This window comes from Symsagittifera roscoffensis, chromosome 5 (genome assembly GCF_963678635.1).
Source record: "Symsagittifera roscoffensis chromosome 5, txSymRosc1.1, whole genome shotgun sequence".
NCBI classification, from domain to species: domain Eukaryota; kingdom Metazoa; phylum Xenacoelomorpha; order Acoela; family Convolutidae; genus Symsagittifera; species Symsagittifera roscoffensis.
In genome coordinates this window covers 31,589,480-31,608,970 of record NC_087066.1, presented here as the reverse complement: position 1 = coordinate 31,608,970, position 19,491 = coordinate 31,589,480, and the positions used below count along the sequence as shown (strand labels likewise).

The following is a 19,491-nucleotide window of genomic DNA, read 5'->3' as shown; positions in this document are numbered from 1 at the left end:
TTTTTCAGCTTTCTCTCGGTGTAATATTTTCCTCAGATAAGTTTTTTTTTCAAATCAGCATGATAAAAGCATAATTTGTAACTTGCAGAGCAACCGGCTGTCCTTTTTAAATTGATGTAGTTGATAGGAAAAGCGTCAATCATAACATTTTAAAAAGTTAAGCCTTAAGGCCAAACTTAAATCGAAGACTTTACGTGCCAAATTTTGAATTGAGCAAGAATATCCATCTGCTGTGCTAAGCGCATAGAAAGTTTTGAGTAATCTCATAATTGCTCGCTGGAGAAGTTGCCCACAACACGCGGAAGTGTTCTTTTTGAAGCGTTTTTGGCTTCAATGCTTAGCATCGGCAATTAAATAGCATCTTAAGCTGCTTTATTGGTGGCTAGTTTGGTAAAACTTCAGGAGACTATGGCACATATGCGAAGTTTTTGGTGGATACTCTTCAGGTTGGAGGTTGAATTCTGGCACATAGCAATAGTTTTATTTTTATTTTGTGGCAATTTTGCTGCATAGAAGTGAGGCTCGTAGTCTCCAGGTCGGGGGTTCAATTTGGAAAAAAAATTCGTTTTCTGTTTTTAACCTTTTCTTTATTTCAATTTGAACGTTTTTAAAGTTATTTATTGCCGTTTTCTCGCTTTTTTGCGAAATGAGGCTTCGTCTTTGTGTTAAAATTTGTTTTTCGAAAAGAATTAGCCTGAAACACTTAAAACTAGCAGTTTATTACACTTGCTTTTAATAAGAGTTGTCACATCGGAATATAGATTTTTTCCATTTAAACATTGTCCAGTAAAACCACTGATTCTTTTTCTGCTGAGCTCTCTAAGTTTGTGTTTTACGGAAGCAACAGGCATAATTTGACTGTCCAATTGAAATACCCGTTCTATTCAAAGTTTTTTAGGCCGATTAAAATTTAAACGACTCCGAATTGGTGAAATTTGAGTTTTGTTTCAAATGTTCGGCCTCAAAAACTTTGGCGCAGTGTTCTCATATTGCGTCGTTTCATGAGCGAAAAAGTTACTTACGCGTCTGTGTATGTTGAAAAGATAGTAGAAATTTTGCGGCTCTGAAAATGCATGCTCAAGTTTTGTCAGCTTGTTACTGCTTAGTTTTTTTTCTGAACCAATGCTAATTACCTTTGCGATTAGCAAGAGTTTTAATCGGGTACTAGACTTTTTTTCCCAAATGACTTTGTTGACACGACTCACTCATTTCTTAGACCCTTTTATCTAATAGGCCTTTCTGTTTCAACAAACATATTTTAAACATGTTAGCCGTTCAAATATGCGGCATAATCAAAATTTGCTTTTTATGTAGGTTAAAATTTCTCCAATTTTAATTTCACCTACTTGATTTGTTAAAATTTCATTTTTTCTTTTCAATTTTTTTTTGGCTCAATAGGTTTAAATTAAATCGACTTAGTGGCCTCGTATTGTGTCGTTTGAGGACCAAAAAAAGTGTTTGTGCGTGTGTGTGATCTGCTGGGGAAAATGCACTTGAACTTTTTTCTTTTAGTTAGAAAAGAGTTTTTTTTCGGCTAGAATGGTCTGGTAATTTTGGCTTTATTACCGCTTGGTAATCTTAAGTTCATATTCAATCAATGATTCGGTGCATCTGGCGTTGAGGTACTACGTTTTTTTTAATTTTGTGATTTTTTAGCCTCCCGGAAGCTCTTTGTAAAGTTGCTAATGCTGCAAGTAATTTTATTCCGGATGTTTTGGGCTTTTGCAGCAGTTTTTCTTTCGTTTTTGTATCGCACGCAGTGCGAAGCTCAGATTCGCCTCCGTGTTTAATACTGGTCTTTGTTCTACTTGAGTTTTGGTATTGGTCCTTGTTCTAATTGAGTTCTAATCTGAAAATGGAATTATGCAAGACAAATTGAGGCAACAGATTTTTGATAATCTTGTTTGTTTTCCGGCGTTGCTACTTCGGTCTTTTTTTCCTTTTCTGTCAAAAAGTAAGCTTTAATCGTAGTACGTTCTTCTTTGAACTTGGATCGTTTCTAAAAAGGTATTGCTTTTTGTTGTTATTGTGTTAATTGACACTTCTCCAGCTGTTTATTGACTATGGTTGAATGATGTTCATGGTATCTTCATATTTTTAGTTTTTACAGTAATCTATTGTTCTGAACTCTGCAAAGGCGAAGGAATTAAGCTTGGGGTGATTTTCTCAGAAATTTAAGGTACTTGCTACAAATGAACGCCGTAAGACTTCGAGTGATAGAGCATACGAAAGCCCGTGTGGTCCGGAATTTATCGTTAGCTGAAGCATTTTGAATTCTATCGTTTTTTGGCAAAGGTGAGTGGATTTTGCCCCTTTTTCTCGACTTCAGCTGCATTTGTTTTCTGCCGGCTCTTTTATGCTGTGGTTGATTCGGAAGTTTATTGATTTTGTATTCTAGAAAGGGCTCGTCTGCTAACATCCTTTCTCTGCTAACATTGAGTCCGAATAGTTGAAAATTTGAATCAGAACCTGAATCACGGTTAAAAGAGTTTTATAAACCTTTTGCCTTGAACCCCTTCGATTTTTCTCTAAGTTAGTCAAAATAGCTGATAAATACGCTACGTCATAATTACTTCACGCTCTACGAGAGTTGTTATAAAAAAAATAGAATAAAATAATTAATTTTTAATTAACATAAGTTGGGCTATTTAAATTTTACTTGTTACTGCTGTTCGATCTAGGGCCTATTAAGCTTATGATCACTACCATGAAGAAGTCTCGATAATACTTTTAAAGAAACCACATAGCTCTTACGGTCTGACTATAGTAAATCCCGGAATGAAAATTACTGGATTGATTTTTCCTCATGTCAGTTAACCATAAGCGAGCGTGCTAATCAATTTTTTCGTAGTTGAGTCTCGTTTGCTTTGGCAGTTGATTATCGTACCGTAACTTTTGGAATTATTTTTTTAAAATTCGATTTAATCTAATTTTTACCAAATCGAAAGCAAATAAGTCTCTCCAATTAAAAAAGTGAAAACATGAATTACTTGAGAGTTTGAAAATAGATGTAGGTTTATAGATTTTTCATTAGAATACAGCAAACTGCATGTTGTTGCAGTTTTACTTAGTTGGACTAGTTTTTTGAAAACAATGTTTATCATGAAATATTCCTTTTTCGATGTCTTTTTCTGTATTTACACTTGCGAAAGCAAGTGCCTTGTAATCGGGAACTAGACTTTTTGTCACGTTAACAACTTTGCTTACATCTGAAGTTGAAATTGGAGTTACTTAGTTAGTGATCTTAGCAATTTCGAGACTGCTCCCCGTGCTTTTCATTTGGCCTAGAGGTAACGCAGTTGTCTTTGTATCCTAAGGTAGGGTTCGAGTCCTGGCCGGACCTTTTTTTTAGTATAAAATTATTTAAAACATTTCCGGTAAAAATTGGATTGACTTTTGTTTGTCTACTTATATTCTGTCGACTTAGTTGCCACATTGTGGATTTTTTTTTGCGGCCAACAGTTTTTGTCGTAAATGCTATTGTTTGTGAAGTATTCCTGCAATTTATAAGATTAAAAGCCCTGAATTTGTATATTTTCTTTTTTGTTGTTGTTTTTGTTTTGCTTAAAAGTTTGTTCGGCATAAAAGTTTGTTAAATATTTTCGGCATATGTTTAATCGACTTAATTTCCTTGATTTGTATCACTTCAAGGGCAAAAAGGTTGATTAAAAAAATTAGGTATCTAGTTTTGCAGAAGTTCAAAGTTTTGAAACTGACTTGCTCAAAAGTTTTCTATTTCATTAGTTCCTTTTGACATTGTTTTCGTTTTCGGCTCAATGAGCGGCCCACAGTGGCCTTTTTGGCTCCATGAATGCATCATCGGCTTAATGGCTTCACGTTAAAAAATTAAAGACTTTATTAATGCTTTTCGTTGTGTTTCTTGACAACTTTTCTGATTTTTTTCCTTTTTCCCAAAATATATATTTTCAAATTATTTCAGTCTCATTTTCTATTCGCTAGTTTGCAATGACGCTGTAGTTATTGTACCTAACATTAAAAAGGGGAAAGAATTATAGGACTTGCGGTGTTTTTTTTTTTAGAAATTCAAGATACCACAAGTAAACGCCGTAAATTTTCGAACGATATATTACACAAACGCCCGTGTGGTGCTGATTCGATCGATAGTTGAAGAATTTTAACGCTTTCGTTTTATTGTTGCAAAATTGGGTCGAATTTGTTTTTGACTCCAGTCTCATTTTTCTTTTATGTCGGCTCTTTTGCCAAGCTATGTTTTTGTTCCGACCTTTGAAAATGGGGTGGAACTTTGTATTCGGGTGTGTTTTAGTTTTTTCTTTTTTGTTTTCCTCGCAAAACCAGCTACCACAAATAATCATCGGACTGGATTGAGTGATATAGCATATTAAAACCCCTTCAGTCGTGATTTGAGCGACCTTAAAAAGTTGAAAAAGTTTTCTCAGTGTTTGGAAAAACCGGTTTGAAGTTTTAGATTTTTCGTCTTAATTCGAGCGAATAAAGCAAGCGAGCAGGCTTACAGCAACTTAACTAGGATAAATTTGAGCCTAAAAATTTAACTAGAAACAAGTGAATTTAATTTTTGGAGTTTTGTAGCTCCATTTTGGGAACCAAAAATTTCAAAAACTTGGAAAGTTTTCTGCAAAAAAAAAAATTGAAATTTGGAGTTTTTTTTATTTTTGTTTTTCTAGTCAGTTTTAAAAAAAAAGATATTATCTTATGTGAGTTCTTTAATATGAATGTCAAATATGCATAAAATATAGTTATACATCAGACTTTTGTCACCGCACGCATAATAACCATTTTGAAAAAAAAACTAACTTCTTATTTTTTAAAGACTATGGTCGGAACATTCTGTGCTACTTGTACAGTAACCGGCTATCCTTGTTTTTGATTCGCAACTTTTTTTATTATATTGTGAAAAAAGATCGTCGTAGAAATGAGGAGAAAGTATCCATTCTCTGAAACACTGATTCCGAATAGCTAAAACTTCATGCGCTTCATTCAGAATCTGGATCACGATTTTAAAGGGGTTTTATAAGACTCTTGCCTTGAACCCCTTCGAGCTTTCTCTAAGGTAGTCAAAATAACCTATAAAAAATACAGCTTGAGCTGAGCTCATTGGCACTTCTTCAGCTGTTTGTTGGCTATGTTTGAATGATGTTCACGATATATTCGTTTTTTAAGGTTTTGTCTTTTTTTTATTGTTCTGAACACTGAAAGTGGGAAGGAAACAAGGCTTGAGGTGTTTAAATTTATTAGATACCATAAATAAACGTCGTATGATTTTGAGTGATGTATCATACGAAAGTCCGTACGGTCTTGATTCGATCAATAGGTGAATTATTGTGAATTCTTTCGTTTTTTCTTTACAAAGATAAGACTGCTAATGAGCAGGACCGAGGGCTAATAAAAAAGCTGCTAATACTCCGTGCTATTTTCACAACTTGTTGAGAGAGGAACTATAAAAAGTTTTTTTTTAGATTTTAAGTAAATGCTTATTTGACTACAGATTTAATTGCAAAAATAAGAACAAAGCCAAAATTAGAACAATAATCAGAACAGAACCTGAAAAAAATGAAGTTTTTCAATTTTTTGCAAATATAAGTTTTGGTGTCAGAAAGTGCTCAATGAAGCTCGGAGGAGTTATTTTAAATTATTGGTCGAACCACGACAGAAATTTTGAAAATTATATTTATAGCAATGCAACCTGACGTTTATGTGTGGTACGGGATTGTGCATGGAAAAAACGGAAGTAAACCCGTTTACAAAATTCCTTCCCTCTTCGTGGTCGGAACAACAACCAATGACAAGTATGATTCTAAAGAGTATTCTAGATAAGCACAAATTCTTACTCTGCAGTTTTCTCTTTCTGATGAGGTTTCACGAGCATATCGGAGGGGTTTGTTTGATGCGAAATAATCTTTTTGAAATTTTCAGTAGTATCTAGCAACGAAACCACCCATTGTAGGATGAATCCAATGATAAAGAATACTTGAATTTTAAACGCGGCAATGAAAGCACTTCCCCTGTTCCATTGGGGACTTTATGATCAAGAGAAGCATTAACATAAAAGAAGAATTGCATTCGAAGGGCGTCAAAATGGCAATTAAATCACCTCATAAATTAAATTATATTAGGCTGTAACCAGCATTATCGAGGAATTGTTTACTTGGAGTCGAGGCTTTGTTTTCTAGTGGAGTCCCTCAAGGCTCAGTCATATCCCAAGTCCACGATTGCCCCTCTCCACCCGAAATAGTATTCATTATATCTTAAGCGGACGACTTCAATGTCTACATCCAAGGCACCAATATCAAAACTCTCCGCTCACCTATAGTCAATCCACACCTTTTTTTCAGTGTCAACTTAGAACTCTCCCCCTCCAAATGCGCAGTAACTCCGTTCTCGCCTGACTCAAAAGACTATGAAACTCACATTTAAGTCAAAATTCAGAACACTCTGCTCCCATTAGACCACAGTCCCAAAAACCTAGGACTCAACTTAGAGCCATTCATGAAATAATCACTACACTGCAAGATCCAAGCTACTAAAGGCGAGAAGCGTAGCTCAGTCTTGAAAGCGGTAGCCAGCAAGAACGGGCCAAAGTAAGGAAACGCTTCTAGTTGGCCACAAAGCTAAGAGCAGTCCTAGAATACGCTGCCCCATTCGAATACTTCAAACTGTACAAAATGCTGTGTTAGACTTGGAAGAGACGACAAAAATAACAACCTTCCACTGGAAGTACTGAAAATAACCTAAACTAAGAATAATTCAACCTGCTTTGAACAAGTACTGAACTAACTTCTTACTATTCCAAACTAAAACGAAGCCCATTATTAGGAAAGCTGCCGAAATTACGGAATTTTATGCGCTGCCGAGGATTTTGACGAGGCAACTACAACAACAACGACAACAGGATTTTTTCTTTGTTCGCAATAATCATCATTGGATTTTTTTGTTATTGAGTATTGCAAGATTCTTCATGATGAAACATCCTGCTTTCCCCATTAAACCCTCTCTTTTGAAACTTCCTTTTTCAAATCTTTTTTCTATTCTTTTGGCTTGAGGTTAGCGTTATGTCCAAACATGGGCTGTAGTTAATCCCGGCGTGAAAAATACTGGATTCAATTTTTCCTGAGGTATTCAGAATTGCTTTCAGACAACCAATGGCAGAAAACATTTTAAAACGAGTGTTTTTGGATTCGTCCAATGCGAAAACTGCCAAGCTCTACCAAACTGGCTGTAGAACATCTGTTATCAGCTTTTCCAACTTCTCCGATGCTGTCAAGCTGCAAAGCAGAGCAGTGACTGAGACTTATGCAGTAGCCGAAAGTCAATCTGAAGTGTCACTGAACTTTGTCGGCCGAACATCGAGAGAAACAAGCAAAGCTGAAGCATTCGCCAAAGATGGCTCAGCTTATGTGGTTCACACAGTTTCAGAAGTAAGTCCATGAAAACAGGAGATGAATTCTTTCAAAAAGAAAGATAGACATTGCAAAGTACTTATACTTGCGATCATAACAGGTTTTAATGTAATCGGACACAAAGCGTTTTTTCGGTAAATATTTTGTTAAACAAGCTGCAACCGCTCGCTGATAAGTTACTGACCAATTCTGTTGTACATAATGTGAATCGGTGAGGTAGTATTTCGTCTACAAGTCATCACGCACAGTTTGGCCTCAGCGCTACCCACTGCAGTATGGTCCTAGGGGAGGGGAGGCGGATGACATCGGGAACACTCCGACCGGAATCGAAATTACATATATATTTTTTCAAAAGTTTGTTCTTGTATGTAGTTTTTTGGAATAAAGGTTTTGGCTTGTTTTTTATCGGCGTTTCGGTTGATTAATTTGCGTTGCTTATAATTTGCTAGTTTTGTTTTGCAAAGAGTTTGAGGTGGAAATCTTTTATGTACTCTTTCCTTTAGTAATCATATTTTCTATATATTGCGTTACGGCCAAAGTTTTCGGTTTTGCTCTTCCAATGGGGATTTTTTTATCGACTACTACTATAGTTATTACTATGAGCTTGGTTATTCCATTTTTCAGGCTTTTTCAAATTATAGATTTAGAAAGCGTTATTAAAACCGAGCATTTTTTTCAGTTAAACAATTTGCTTGACAGAATCATTGAATCGATTCAAATTCTGCATCGAACACGTTTAGCCTGGAGGTAATGTCCCTACCTGGCTAGGACCTGTTCTTTTTTATACCTGAAAAAACTGCCGCTTGAAAAAAAAGTGATGGCTATCGTTTGTCTGCTTATAATTGTGGGCTTAGTTGCCACAGAAAAGACTTGGCCTGTGATTAAGTAATTTTCAGAAAAAGCTGTCAGGAACGTTCCTTAATTGAATAGGGCGAAGAGCACAGTATTTGGAAAGCGCATAGAGAAGTGAAAGCGGAAAGAACAGACTGATTATGACTATTTTGAGTTGAACCAAATATATACCATCTGATTAGCTAATGTAATTGAAACTACGAAGCTGGTGAGTTATACAACAGTCTTTATTACTGGATAGCCTTGGAATGATTCCAATTTTGTTTGTTGATTCCTGGAAGAAATTATATCGATAAGTTTCATCTTGTAGATGTGCAGCAAATTCATTTTTTCTCGAAATGTTTCCCTGAAAATTCTAAGTAGCGCTATTCCCCGATGTAGTTTTATTGAGTAATAAGTATGTGTTGGTCTGTGACCAATTAAGCTTCTGAAGCAGACCAGCTGCTATTTAAGCTGTTAACTTCCGGGTGTTGTTCATCTTGCGGAAAGGTGTTGTTAGAAAATTGCTTGTATTGGTGTGAGTCTGTGTGCGTATGTGTCTGTTGATTGTTGTAGAGTGTCTCGGATTAGTTCTTGTATCTTGGGGTTTGTCTGTGCAGCTCTTTTGAGGTAATTTGAGTTTAGTCTTGTTAGTTCTTCTTGAATCGTCTTCATCCTGGTGATTTTATGTACTTCGTCTGTTGCTGTTGTTACTGGTAGATGGTAGGCTATTTTTAGTGCTCTGTTCTGTAATCTTTGTAAGTGCCTTGTAGATGCGTTTGCCCACGAAGGGGATGCGTATGTGAATACTGGTAGAATTGTTGATTGGTACAAAAACTTTAAGACTTTGGATTTGATGCCTTTGGCTCGTAGTACTAGTAGAAAATTGATTTTCCTTGTCGATTTGTCTTCAATTCTTTGTAGATAGTCTTTCCATGTCATGTTGTCATTTAATGTAATTCCCAGAAATTTAGTGGTTGTTGATGGTTCGATCTCTTCGTTCTGTAGCATTAATTTGCAGTCATTCTTCTTGTGTCTTGTAAAAAGTATAAAGTTCGTCTTCTCCGGGTTCACGTCTATCTTCCATTTCTGGCACCATGCTTCAAGTTTGTTTAGGCCACCTTGTAGTCTGTGTGTTGCATTCTTGCTTGTATTTGAACTTGTGTAAATTGCTATGTCGTCGGCATATTGTGATATTGTTGTTAGACCTGCATCTGGTTTGCTTACATAGATGTTGAAAAGAATTGGACTGATTACACTTCCTTGTGGTACTCCTGCAATGGGTGTAAAACTGTCGGCTTTGGCTTGGTGGTATACTACTGTTAACTCTCGGTCTGTCAGAAAACTCTTGGTCCATTTTACAATCCACTTCGGACAGTTGATTTCTAGTAGTCTGTAGTATAAGCCTTCGTGCCAGACAGAGTCAAAAGCTCGTTGCACGTCCAGAAATGCTGCTGCAACGGGTTGCTTCCAGTTATTCTCATTATAGATTGTCTCTGTTAGACAGAGTAAATTGTCGGTGGTGCATCGTTCGCTTCGGTATGCACTTTGAAAGTGTCCGAAGATGTCGTGATCTTCGTAGTGTACTAGCAGCTGCTCTTTGACAAAACACTCGCAGATCTTCCCGATACAGCTTGTAAGTGAGAGTGGTCTATAGTTCTTGGGATCTTTGTGGTCTTTCTCGGGTTTTGGTAACATTGATACTGTCGCTTGTTTCCAGCCTAGAGGAACGTAGCCACTTCTCAGCGATTGTACTATGATTTGTCTTAGTACTTCTAGTACGTTGTTGGGCAGGTTTTTCATCGCTTTGTAGCTAACTTTGTCTTGTCCTGGGGCAGTGTTCTTACTGTGCTTGATCACGTCTTTGAGTTGCTTTAAGCTAATCTCTGTTTGTGCAAAACCTGTCTGTTCCAGTTGAAAATCTTGGATTTTCGCCTGGGACACCTTGTCATGTACTTCCTGTTCATGCGTTAGAGCTGCCTGAGAGTTTGTTATATTTGTCGTCATGTTTGCTTTGAGCATCTTAGCGAAGTGGTTCGCAGCGTCTTGATTTGTCATTTTCAGTTTACTCGTTCGTTTAGGTTTTGTGCCTGTGAGCTTTTTTTCTGCTTTCCAGAAATTCTGTTGTGTTGGTCCTTTGTTCATTTCACTGAGTAGTTTGAGTTGGTCTTCTCCTTCTACTGTCTGTTTTAGCTGTCTGATGTCTTTCTTTGTTTTGTTTAGCTTTGTACACAGGTCTTTGTAGTCACTGGTGTCTTGTTGGTCATATCGTCTCATCTTTTGTTTTTGTCGTTCAAGTTTGTGTTTGTTTCTGACTAGTTCGACTAGTTGTGGGTTCGTGAATTGGTGCTTGTGTTCTTTTAGGCTGCCTTGGTAGCACTTGTCAATGTGTTTGGCTATCTGGTCAGCTTCTCGAGCTAGACCTTCGTCAGTTTTGATTGAGTCAGGGTTGAACTTGTAGTTCGTTACTGTACCTCTGAATTTTCGCCAGTTTGGTTTTGTGCATGTTCTCTTTGGAACAGTTAGTTCGTACTCTGCAATTGTCATGTAGTGATCGCTTGGTGTTGTGTCTGACACTTCAAAGTTCGTGCATAGGCAAGCCATTTTTGGTGATGCAAAGTGTAAGTCTAGGACTGAGTCACTTTGGTGTGTTGGTTCGGAACCGTTCAAGATGAAGTAGTTGTGCATGAGAGCGTCTACAACTCTTCCGTTGCTGTTGGTTGCTCTTGCTTTTGGGTTGACAGATTTGATCTGTGCGTTGAAGTCTCCAACGATGATGTGTTTTGGATCTATTCCCTTGAAAGTCACGTTCTCTATCTCTGCGTTTGGGCTAAGGTAAACACTTGTTACAGTGATACCCATTGTGTTGATCTTGATCGTCTCGCATACTTTTCTGCATTCTCTGTGGTTTTGGTTTATGTGTTGTGCTTTTTCCAGTACTTGGTACTGTATGTTGTCTCTGATGTAAATTGCCGAGCCTGTGACACTGTCACAGATTGCTGCTGCAAGGTTAAAGTTTTGTAGTTTTGGTGGATATTTGGTTTTTGTTTCGTTGAAGCAGACTATAGTGATGTTGTGTTTCGCTAGAAGATCTTGGATCTCCAGTTTGTGCTTGTTTATACTTCTGCAGTTGAGTTGTGCTATCTTGAGTCTATTCATTTTGGTTTATTGTTGTTGTTTTGATTTCGGGAGTTACTATGTCTGCTGCTGCTTGCTTCTCTGTGTGTTTTTGTATTTTGTTTTGCTTTGATATTTGATGTTAACAGTTCAGTGAAATCTATTTTCTCGAATTGAGTTTTAACTGCATTGCTGACTGTTTCGTTAATTTTCTCACATGATTTAGCGACGGCTTTGGTGATTGCATCGGTTATCTTTTCGTCCATGGCTTTCTGCACTGCTTTTTCGACTTGATCGGCTATTGTAGTTTCAACAGTTTCTTTAATGAACTGCTGTATGTCCTCTTTGCTCATGGTTGGTTGTGGTTGGTTGTGGTTGGTTGTGGTTTGACTACTTGAGCGTAGCTTTGCACTTTTGGTTGTGCTTTTTGGGCTTCGACTTGAGCTGTCTTGTAAACCGGGCAGCCTTTGTACTGCGCCGGGTGTTCGCCTCTGCAGTTGATGCATTTAACTTGCTGCTTTGGAATTTTGCAGTCTCTGACTGCGTGGTTGTCGCCACATCTGAGGCATCGTTGCTGGTTCGGACAGTTAATGGCCATGTGGCCGAAATTTTGGCATTTGTAACACTGTGTTACTCGTGGTTCTGTTTTGGATGCTTCGCATCGTTTCAGTTCGTTGCAGATGTAGACCCCATTGTCGATTGCCTTTCTGCAGGCGAGGTCATCATCTGTGAAAACTCTGAGTTGTGTTGGCTTGTCTAGGCTTCTGCTTTGGATTCGGAAGAGCTTTGCTACCTTGATGTTGTTGATCTCCTCAAGTTCAGATTGGATGTCAGCTTCGCTGAGTTGTTCACTGACTCTTGAGATAACAAAGCTGGAAGTTTGTTTCTTCTTGGGTTGGTTTGTCTTGTGTTGTCTGCCTCCGATTTTTACTTCTGTGTCGGGAAACAGGACTTCGAGGTTGGCTTGGGTGATAATTTGGGCAATTTGAGGCGATTCAGGCTTGATTGAATAGCCTAGGCCAGTCTTGAGGTCCCTGGTTTGACCAGGATATTGTACTTAAGTCAGGTTACGTATTGATTTGGTGAAAGTCATTCGGCTTGGAATTTTGTCTTTTGCAAAGCTTATGTAGATAATGTTCGTGATATTTAGTCTTTTGTTGCTTTGAGCTTGTGATTCTTCCGCTTTGCGCTTTCGATTAGTTGCTTGACTTTGCTCCATTGTCGGTTGCCTTTTAGGCGAAGCGTCATCAAGATTTTCTTGCCAGTTTTCTGAATGCATTGTCGGTTGCCCTTTGGGCACATTCTTGAACTGCTTTCGTTTTACTGTGATGTAATCAGCATGTTGATCTTGGTTTGGTCCCATTGTCAGTTGCCTTTGAGGCGAGGCCTTTTCTTGATCATTGCTTGTTGGTGTCAGGCTTCCTTCGATTATTAACTCGGAATTAGATTCGTCATCGCTTTGGTCGTAGTTTTCGATTGCTGATGCCATTTGGGAGTTAAGGGATGATGGCATTGTGGGGGGGGGGGGGTTTCTTCGCTCACTATGTGAGCAGGAATGCTCCTTCTTGCACCCTCTTCGTCTAGTACTTTCTTCTTCTTGCACCCTCTTTGTCCTTCTGGGCACTTTCTTCTTCCCTCTAGGCTCTTTTTCGTCGGGTTACTCTTGGTAGCCCTTCTTCTTGCACCCTCTTCGTCCTTCTGGGCACTTTCTTCTTCACTCTAGACCCTCTTCCGTCGGGTTACTCTTGGTAGGTCCAACAATAACGACAGAGTAGAGGTTGTCCAAGTAAGCAATCGCAGACCCGGTCGCAACGTATCTCTGCCTCCTAGAATGCTAGCACTGCTTTCGCAATGTGTTGCTTAGACTAGGGTGTTATAGGGACCAACCAACTTCTAGATCTGCGGCCGTGACACTCTCCTATCCGAGAGCCGGCACCAACACAGATATCTTGTTTTCTTGGAGGGACAAAAAGTCAATCAGGACTGCGACCGATCGAAGTCAGAACCCAGGTTGGCTGCGCACCGTTGGGTTTGCAAGTGCCGGTTTGGGACTTGGTTCCAATAGCACCTTTATACAGGCTTTATCGGCCGACTTATGACTCTTGAAAAAGAGTGCTTTCCTGGGGCAGTTGTGTGCACGGTGTAGTGAAGGCAGTGGAGAGAAGGCTCGTGTACATCCGATTGTTGAGTTGTAGATTGTCGTTGTCTGTTTTCCGTTGTCGTTGTCGACAATGTAGTCATTCCCCGATGTAGTTTTATTGAGATGCTGCAACGAGTGAGAAGAGGATTCAAACTTCAATCTCAATTAACAATAAAGTTAACTAGAAAATTAATTAACAATAGAAAATTAATTCTGTTATTAATTTTTAACAGTTATAATTTTCACTCGAGAAACTGTATCGGATACAGTGTTTCAAAAGTAATCCAGTCGCGTTTTCAACATCCGGTTTTCTTGGAAAGCTTTCATGTTGCTCAAAGTCAAGAATTGTTCTAAGCTAATTACGATTTTTGATGGTGGTGTTTTTCGAATGTCGCTTAGATTACATAATTGTTATCTGCAACAGACTAGCGGAGACAAAACGGACTATCTGGAGTTCTGGAGCAGTGAAGGGGGTGTTGAAGTGTTCAACATGTCACTGATGAAGAAGCATGAACAGATTGTTAATGGGGACCAGTTCAGTGGAATGGGTGGGTTAGCTCTGGGTGGGGCTCTGAACGAGAGAGTAGTTTACATTGCGGAGAAGAAACGGCCTGAGAAATACTTGCATTATGGAAAGGTGAGTGAAATGAAACTTAACGGTTACTCATAACAAGAGTAGTCCGTTGGTGTTAAAGCAGCACAAAATGTCCTGACAACAGCAATAAATCCTGTACAAAATTTTGCTGTTGTTCTCTTTTAGTAAATGAATTGAAATTAGACTAATTATCTAAATTAGACATTAAAAGCTTAAAAATGATAATAATCGATCTTTGTAGGTTCCGAGATATCGCGTTTTTTATGGATTTTATGAATTTTTTTTCTTCAAAAAACTCAGATGAGAAGAAACTAACAAAACTTGAAATTCTCAACACTGTGGGGTTCTGTAAGGGTGCAGTCATGAATTGCAAGTATGGCCTTCAAATATTACTGCTGAAACTTTTTGGTTTCCGAGATATGAGCGTTTTTAATGATTTTTTCAGTTTTTTTCTTCAAAAAGTTTAGATTAAAATGCTGTCAGAACCCGAAAGTGGTGTTCTGTCAGGGTAAAACTAGGGGTTCAAAATCTGGCCTCCAAGTACGGTTGCTCAAATCCTGTTGGTTTCAGTTATGGTCTTTTTATGATTTTTTCAAATTTTTCACAAACTTAGATTAGGAAAATTTGAAAATTCAACCTTTTTGGTGGGTCAGGGCAATCCGAGGGGTTGTAAGGTTCCTCACACTTGAATTTTTTTATTTTTCTTTCCAAATTTGACAACTTTAATTAATTCTTTTTTCAGTAAACTAGAGAGGTTTTCAATAAAAATCTGATTGATGGTAGTATTTTTGAACTTCTTTCAATATTAAAAGTGCATTTGTAAGCTGTAGGCCCCTTTAGGGTCCTATTTTTAGTTAAAGTTCAACTATCTGATGAAACTCAGTAGTTTTGGAGATTGATTTTCGTGGTCAAAAATAATGTAAAACTCGACTTCGCAAATCGTTCAATGAATGAAATTTAGGTTTAGTTTTAGTTTTTTATTAAATATCGTATTTTTTATATATTTTAATTAATTATGTTGACGTTCAACAATCTATTTAAAGCTCCCTAGGTGCAAGTCATGTGCAAGTTTAATTAAATTGTATACGATGTTATCTGAGTGAAGTAAATTCTCCTTCTAGTAAGGAAGTATTCTAGTAGGAAGTTTTGTAGAGTAGAAATTGTGCTAGTTAAAGGTGTCGCAGTTCGAAGTATTTATGTAGAAAATGTCTTAAGATAGTTTACATGTAGGCCATTAAGTTTCAGTATTAATTTACCTAGTTTAACCTTAAGATTGCTCGAATAAGTTGCTTGATTGTGTTTAGGGCGATTGTGCTTCCGGTTTAAATGAATTCCAAATCAATGACTCTTGGGGCGAGGGATTTAGTGATGTAACAAATACAGACGTCTGCATTTTTAACAGAAGTTCAAAAGAAGTCACAGTGCTGGACCTTCTTGACTCCAGATACGATTATTGTTCGCCAACTTGGATCTCAGATGACACCATTGCAGCGATAGGATACAAGTGCCACGCGTTCAAGTTGGGAGTGCTTTATAGTAACAATAGAGAAAGTGACCTTTTTGTCGTAAATCTGACTACAAAAGAAGTTGCATGCCCTTCAAAAAACTATAGACCAAGTTGCTACAGTTGGGTTATAGGAACCCCAGATTCCAAAAGTTTGGTTGCAGTCGCAAATGATCCAATGGGACCTCATATGCAGTTTAAAGCAATCGTTAAATTTGATTTGAACTCCCATGATGTAACTTCATTTGGAAATTTTGCCATAGAGTCTATTCCGAGGCATCCTTGGATCACAGCAAACACTTTTTGTGTGAACATATATAGAAAGTCGCGATTAGTTCCTGAGACTTTTAACATCGAAACCTCTGAAGTCATATTTATAGGTGCTGATTGCTCAAGTTATGATAAATGCTCCTTGAGAGTACTGGATTGTTTCAAAAACCTACTAGTTCTTGCAAAATCTTCATTCTCGGAACCCGAAAAATTAGTGTTATGTTCGGATTTGGAGAAAAGTGCATTCAGTGAAAGTCTGCTGCCAACTAAAACGACTGATTACGATTTCTTTGTCCGAACAGTCGAGTATGAGACTAAAGGATATTACTTGGTGGGTCCCAAGGACCAATCAAAACCTCGACCTTGTATTCTGTTCATTCACGGAGGCCCACATACTCTATTCGTCAACTACTTTGACAAGAATGTTGCGTTTTTTGTTGAATTGGGTTTCAACATTGTACTGGTCAATTACACGGGATCGTTAGGGTTTACAGAAGAGTCTTTGAAATCCCTGGGCGGTGAGTTGACTAAAGAAGGAAACATTTTCGAGTATAGAGTAAAAATAAAATAATTGTTTTTTTTTAATTAGCGGCAATGATGAAGTTGAGTAGAAAAAATCGATGCCTTGAGTATTCTCCGCTTGTGCATTCCCTAAATATATGTTTTGATACGCGCTGGTTTCTATATCTCGCTCTGGTTTCTTGTTCCCGATAGCCAAAAAATTCGTTTCGATCCACCCCAAAAATTTATTGCTGAAAATGTTAATTTGTTTTGTCATATATAATGAAAAAAGCTTTTTTTCATTATAGCCACCATCCCAAGTAGTTTATAGACCCTCAGAATAGAAACTAATATGATGGGGAAAAGAATTGTTTTTGAAAAATTCGGTAAAAGTGTGATAGAGGGGTCCCAAGAAACTAACCGGGTCACTAATGTAAATATTGCCACAAAATTATTCAATTTAGTGCTTTGATGAAGATGATCAAAGTACCGAATAAGTACGCGCAAAGAGACAGATCAATTACGTTTTAGAAAAAAATTGAAACAACCGAACGGCGCATAAAGATTAGTTAATTGCTGTTATAGCTTCAAATAGTGTGATTCGGGACCCCTCTCTCACACTTGGTTTTTACCAAAGCCCCTCGATCAGACTGTTACCGAAAATTCTATCGACGTTTTTCATTGGATCGGCTAAAATTGAGCGATGCCGAAACGCTGTAAAGATTTGAATTTTGACCAAACTTTGTGACGGAGGCAAATATTTCAAAAAACTTTCGCAGAAAGTTGAGGTATTGAACACTTTTTGGCGCCTGCTCCCTGTGTCCATCTCAAGAGTCTAATTACTCAAGCCAAGCTTGTGTGATAGAATGAACTCTCTTAGTTTTTTCTACCAATTTAAGTCGCAAATATTAGTGTTCATTTTGAAAGTGTTCATTCATTGCAGTATGTGCATATGATCAATAACCAGCTATTAAATACACCAATGCGAAGGATATTAACACAGACTAATTTATTACAAATAGCATTTTAATTTCAAGGTATCATGGATATGTAGCGTAGATGTAGAGAAGGAGACACGCAACAAAATAAGAGGATTCAAACCTGGGCAGGATCGGATGTTTTTATTGAACTTTTTTTTGTATACTAGTTAAAATGCGTCTGCGCTGAAATTGAGGCATGTTAGTTGGTAAATTTTTTTTCATCAAATTGACTGGTACTGCTAATGCGTCATATTTGGCTTGTGTAACTATGTAGACTCATAATTGGCGTGCGTCATTTAAGAAACTATGTAGACTCAAAGTTTTACTCATTCAGTTTTTCCCAGTAACGTTATTGGTCATATTTTTGCTTGTGCATGCGAAGTGCAACTTCGCCTTTGTGTTTAATTTTGCTCTTTAATTGTTTACTGGATAGCCGAAATTTCCCTGATAATCAAAAATGATATTTTTTTGGAAAGCTAAAAAAATTTTGTTCCCCGATAACCGAAAAAAAAAATTTGTTACCGGATAGCCGAAAAAAAAATATTGCGTTATCAAAGTATTTATCAACTTCTATTGCTATCTAATTCCATGAAACTACCGCGAAAGTTATTACGCATAGAAAAGTTTTTGAGTCCATTGGATTTTTTTGTTAGCTTAGTTCCGAAAAAAAAACATGATTATCGTTCGAATGAAAGTAGTCTAATTTTTATTTTGTGTCGAATTTGCCTTCTTAGTCAAATTTGGTTTTGTTGCTAGTTATCTTAACAAGAAACTTCTAGTTTTTTCGGCTATCCGGGAATGCGGCTCTGTGGCTACGCGCCCTTTATATATATGGAGAGGTGATGAAATGGTTACGTCTTCGCATCTCAATCGAAAGGTCGGATGTTCGAGGCCCACCACGATCCGTGCTCGTTGCTTGAGGGTGAGGCAAAATCACCCAGCCCAGAAAAATAGCAAAAAAAATTGAATGTAGTTCTTAGGCAGGGGCACAACAGCGGCTGGTCCTTTCACTCGTGGATAAATGGCCTTAACTTAACCTAATCTCTAAAACAAGAAAAAAGCATTTTGTGATGAAACAAATTTTCGAATAGTGTCCTGTTTTCAGTTGCTTTTTCGATTTTATTGACAACTTTCGAGATTTTGAATGCATTGATTTCATTCTTATCCAGGTCAAGTTGGCTCGTCAGACGTGTCAGATTGCTTCAAAGCTCTTCAAGCGGCTCTGGATTGTCCAGATTGGAAGTGTGATCGCGCAAGACTAGCAGTCACAGGCGGATCGCACGGAGGGTTCTTGTCGCTACACATGATTGGTCAATATCCGGACACTTTCAAAGCTTGTTCAGTCAGAAACCCAGTCACTAACATTGGGTCTATGCTTGGAGTCACTGACATTCCCGATTGGTGCGAGTTTGAGGCCTCTGGAACCCAATTTGAGTTCAACAAAGTCAGTGACCCGGAGTTCTACAGCAAAGCTTGGTCCAAGTCGCCCATGAGTCATGTTCATAAAGTGATCACGCCTACTCAGGTGCATTTGGGATTGAAAGACAGAAGAGTTCCTCCTTCCCAAGGACGGGAGTATTACCACGCCCTTTTGGGCCAGGGTAAGGCGAAGACGGTGCTCTACGAATATCCGGAAGACTGCCACCCGCTTGCACTGCCTAAAGCTTCAACTAATTTCTACTTGGAAACTTACAGATGGTTTATAAAGCACTTGGAACTTGATCGTTTCTTAACATGAAAACTACATCTTAATCATTTTGATAAAAATTATACCCAAGAGTTTTGAGTTTATTTTGACTTCATTCATGAGTCCAAGATTAAGCTGTTTACACAAGCATAGCTTGTGTTATAGTATGAACTTTCTTTTTTTTTTCAACGTAAGTCGCAAATATTGATGCGATGCAATTGTTGCGACAAAATGTGTTCATTTTGAAAGTGCTCATTTTGATCCAGCTAATAAGTACAGCCAATGCTAAGGATATTAACACAGACTATTATATTACAAATAGCACTTAAGCTTCAAGGCATCATCGATCTGTAGCGTAGAGGGAGGGAAGGAGACCAGCAGCAAAATAAGAGAGTTCGAACCTGGGCACGGTCGATTGTTTTTAATGTAATTTTTCGTATACTAGTAAAAATACGTCCGCTCTATAAAT

The 19,491-nt window shown here is 37.8% G+C and overlaps 2 protein-coding genes across 2 annotated transcripts in view; one reads left to right on the top strand and one right to left on the bottom strand.

Moving 5' to 3' along the window:
* The window catches only part of LOC134845485 (acylamino-acid-releasing enzyme-like), a 284,730-nt gene extending 265,593 nt beyond the window's left edge, over positions 1-19,137 (top strand). The window contains exons 2-5 of the mRNA XM_063862382.1: positions 7,134-7,415; positions 13,910-14,122; positions 15,385-16,372; positions 18,505-19,137. Coding sequence (XP_063718452.1) covers positions 7,140-7,415; positions 13,910-14,122; positions 15,385-16,372; positions 18,505-19,073 — 2,046 coding nt within the window. The 5' untranslated portion in view covers positions 7,134-7,139 and the 3' untranslated portion in view covers positions 19,074-19,137. The remainder of the gene's footprint in view (positions 1-7,133; positions 7,416-13,909; positions 14,123-15,384; positions 16,373-18,504) is intronic.
* LOC134845487 (uncharacterized) overlaps positions 1-19,491 on the bottom strand; it is a 288,095-nt gene that overhangs the window by 89,445 nt on the left and 179,159 nt on the right. The window lies entirely within an intron of this gene.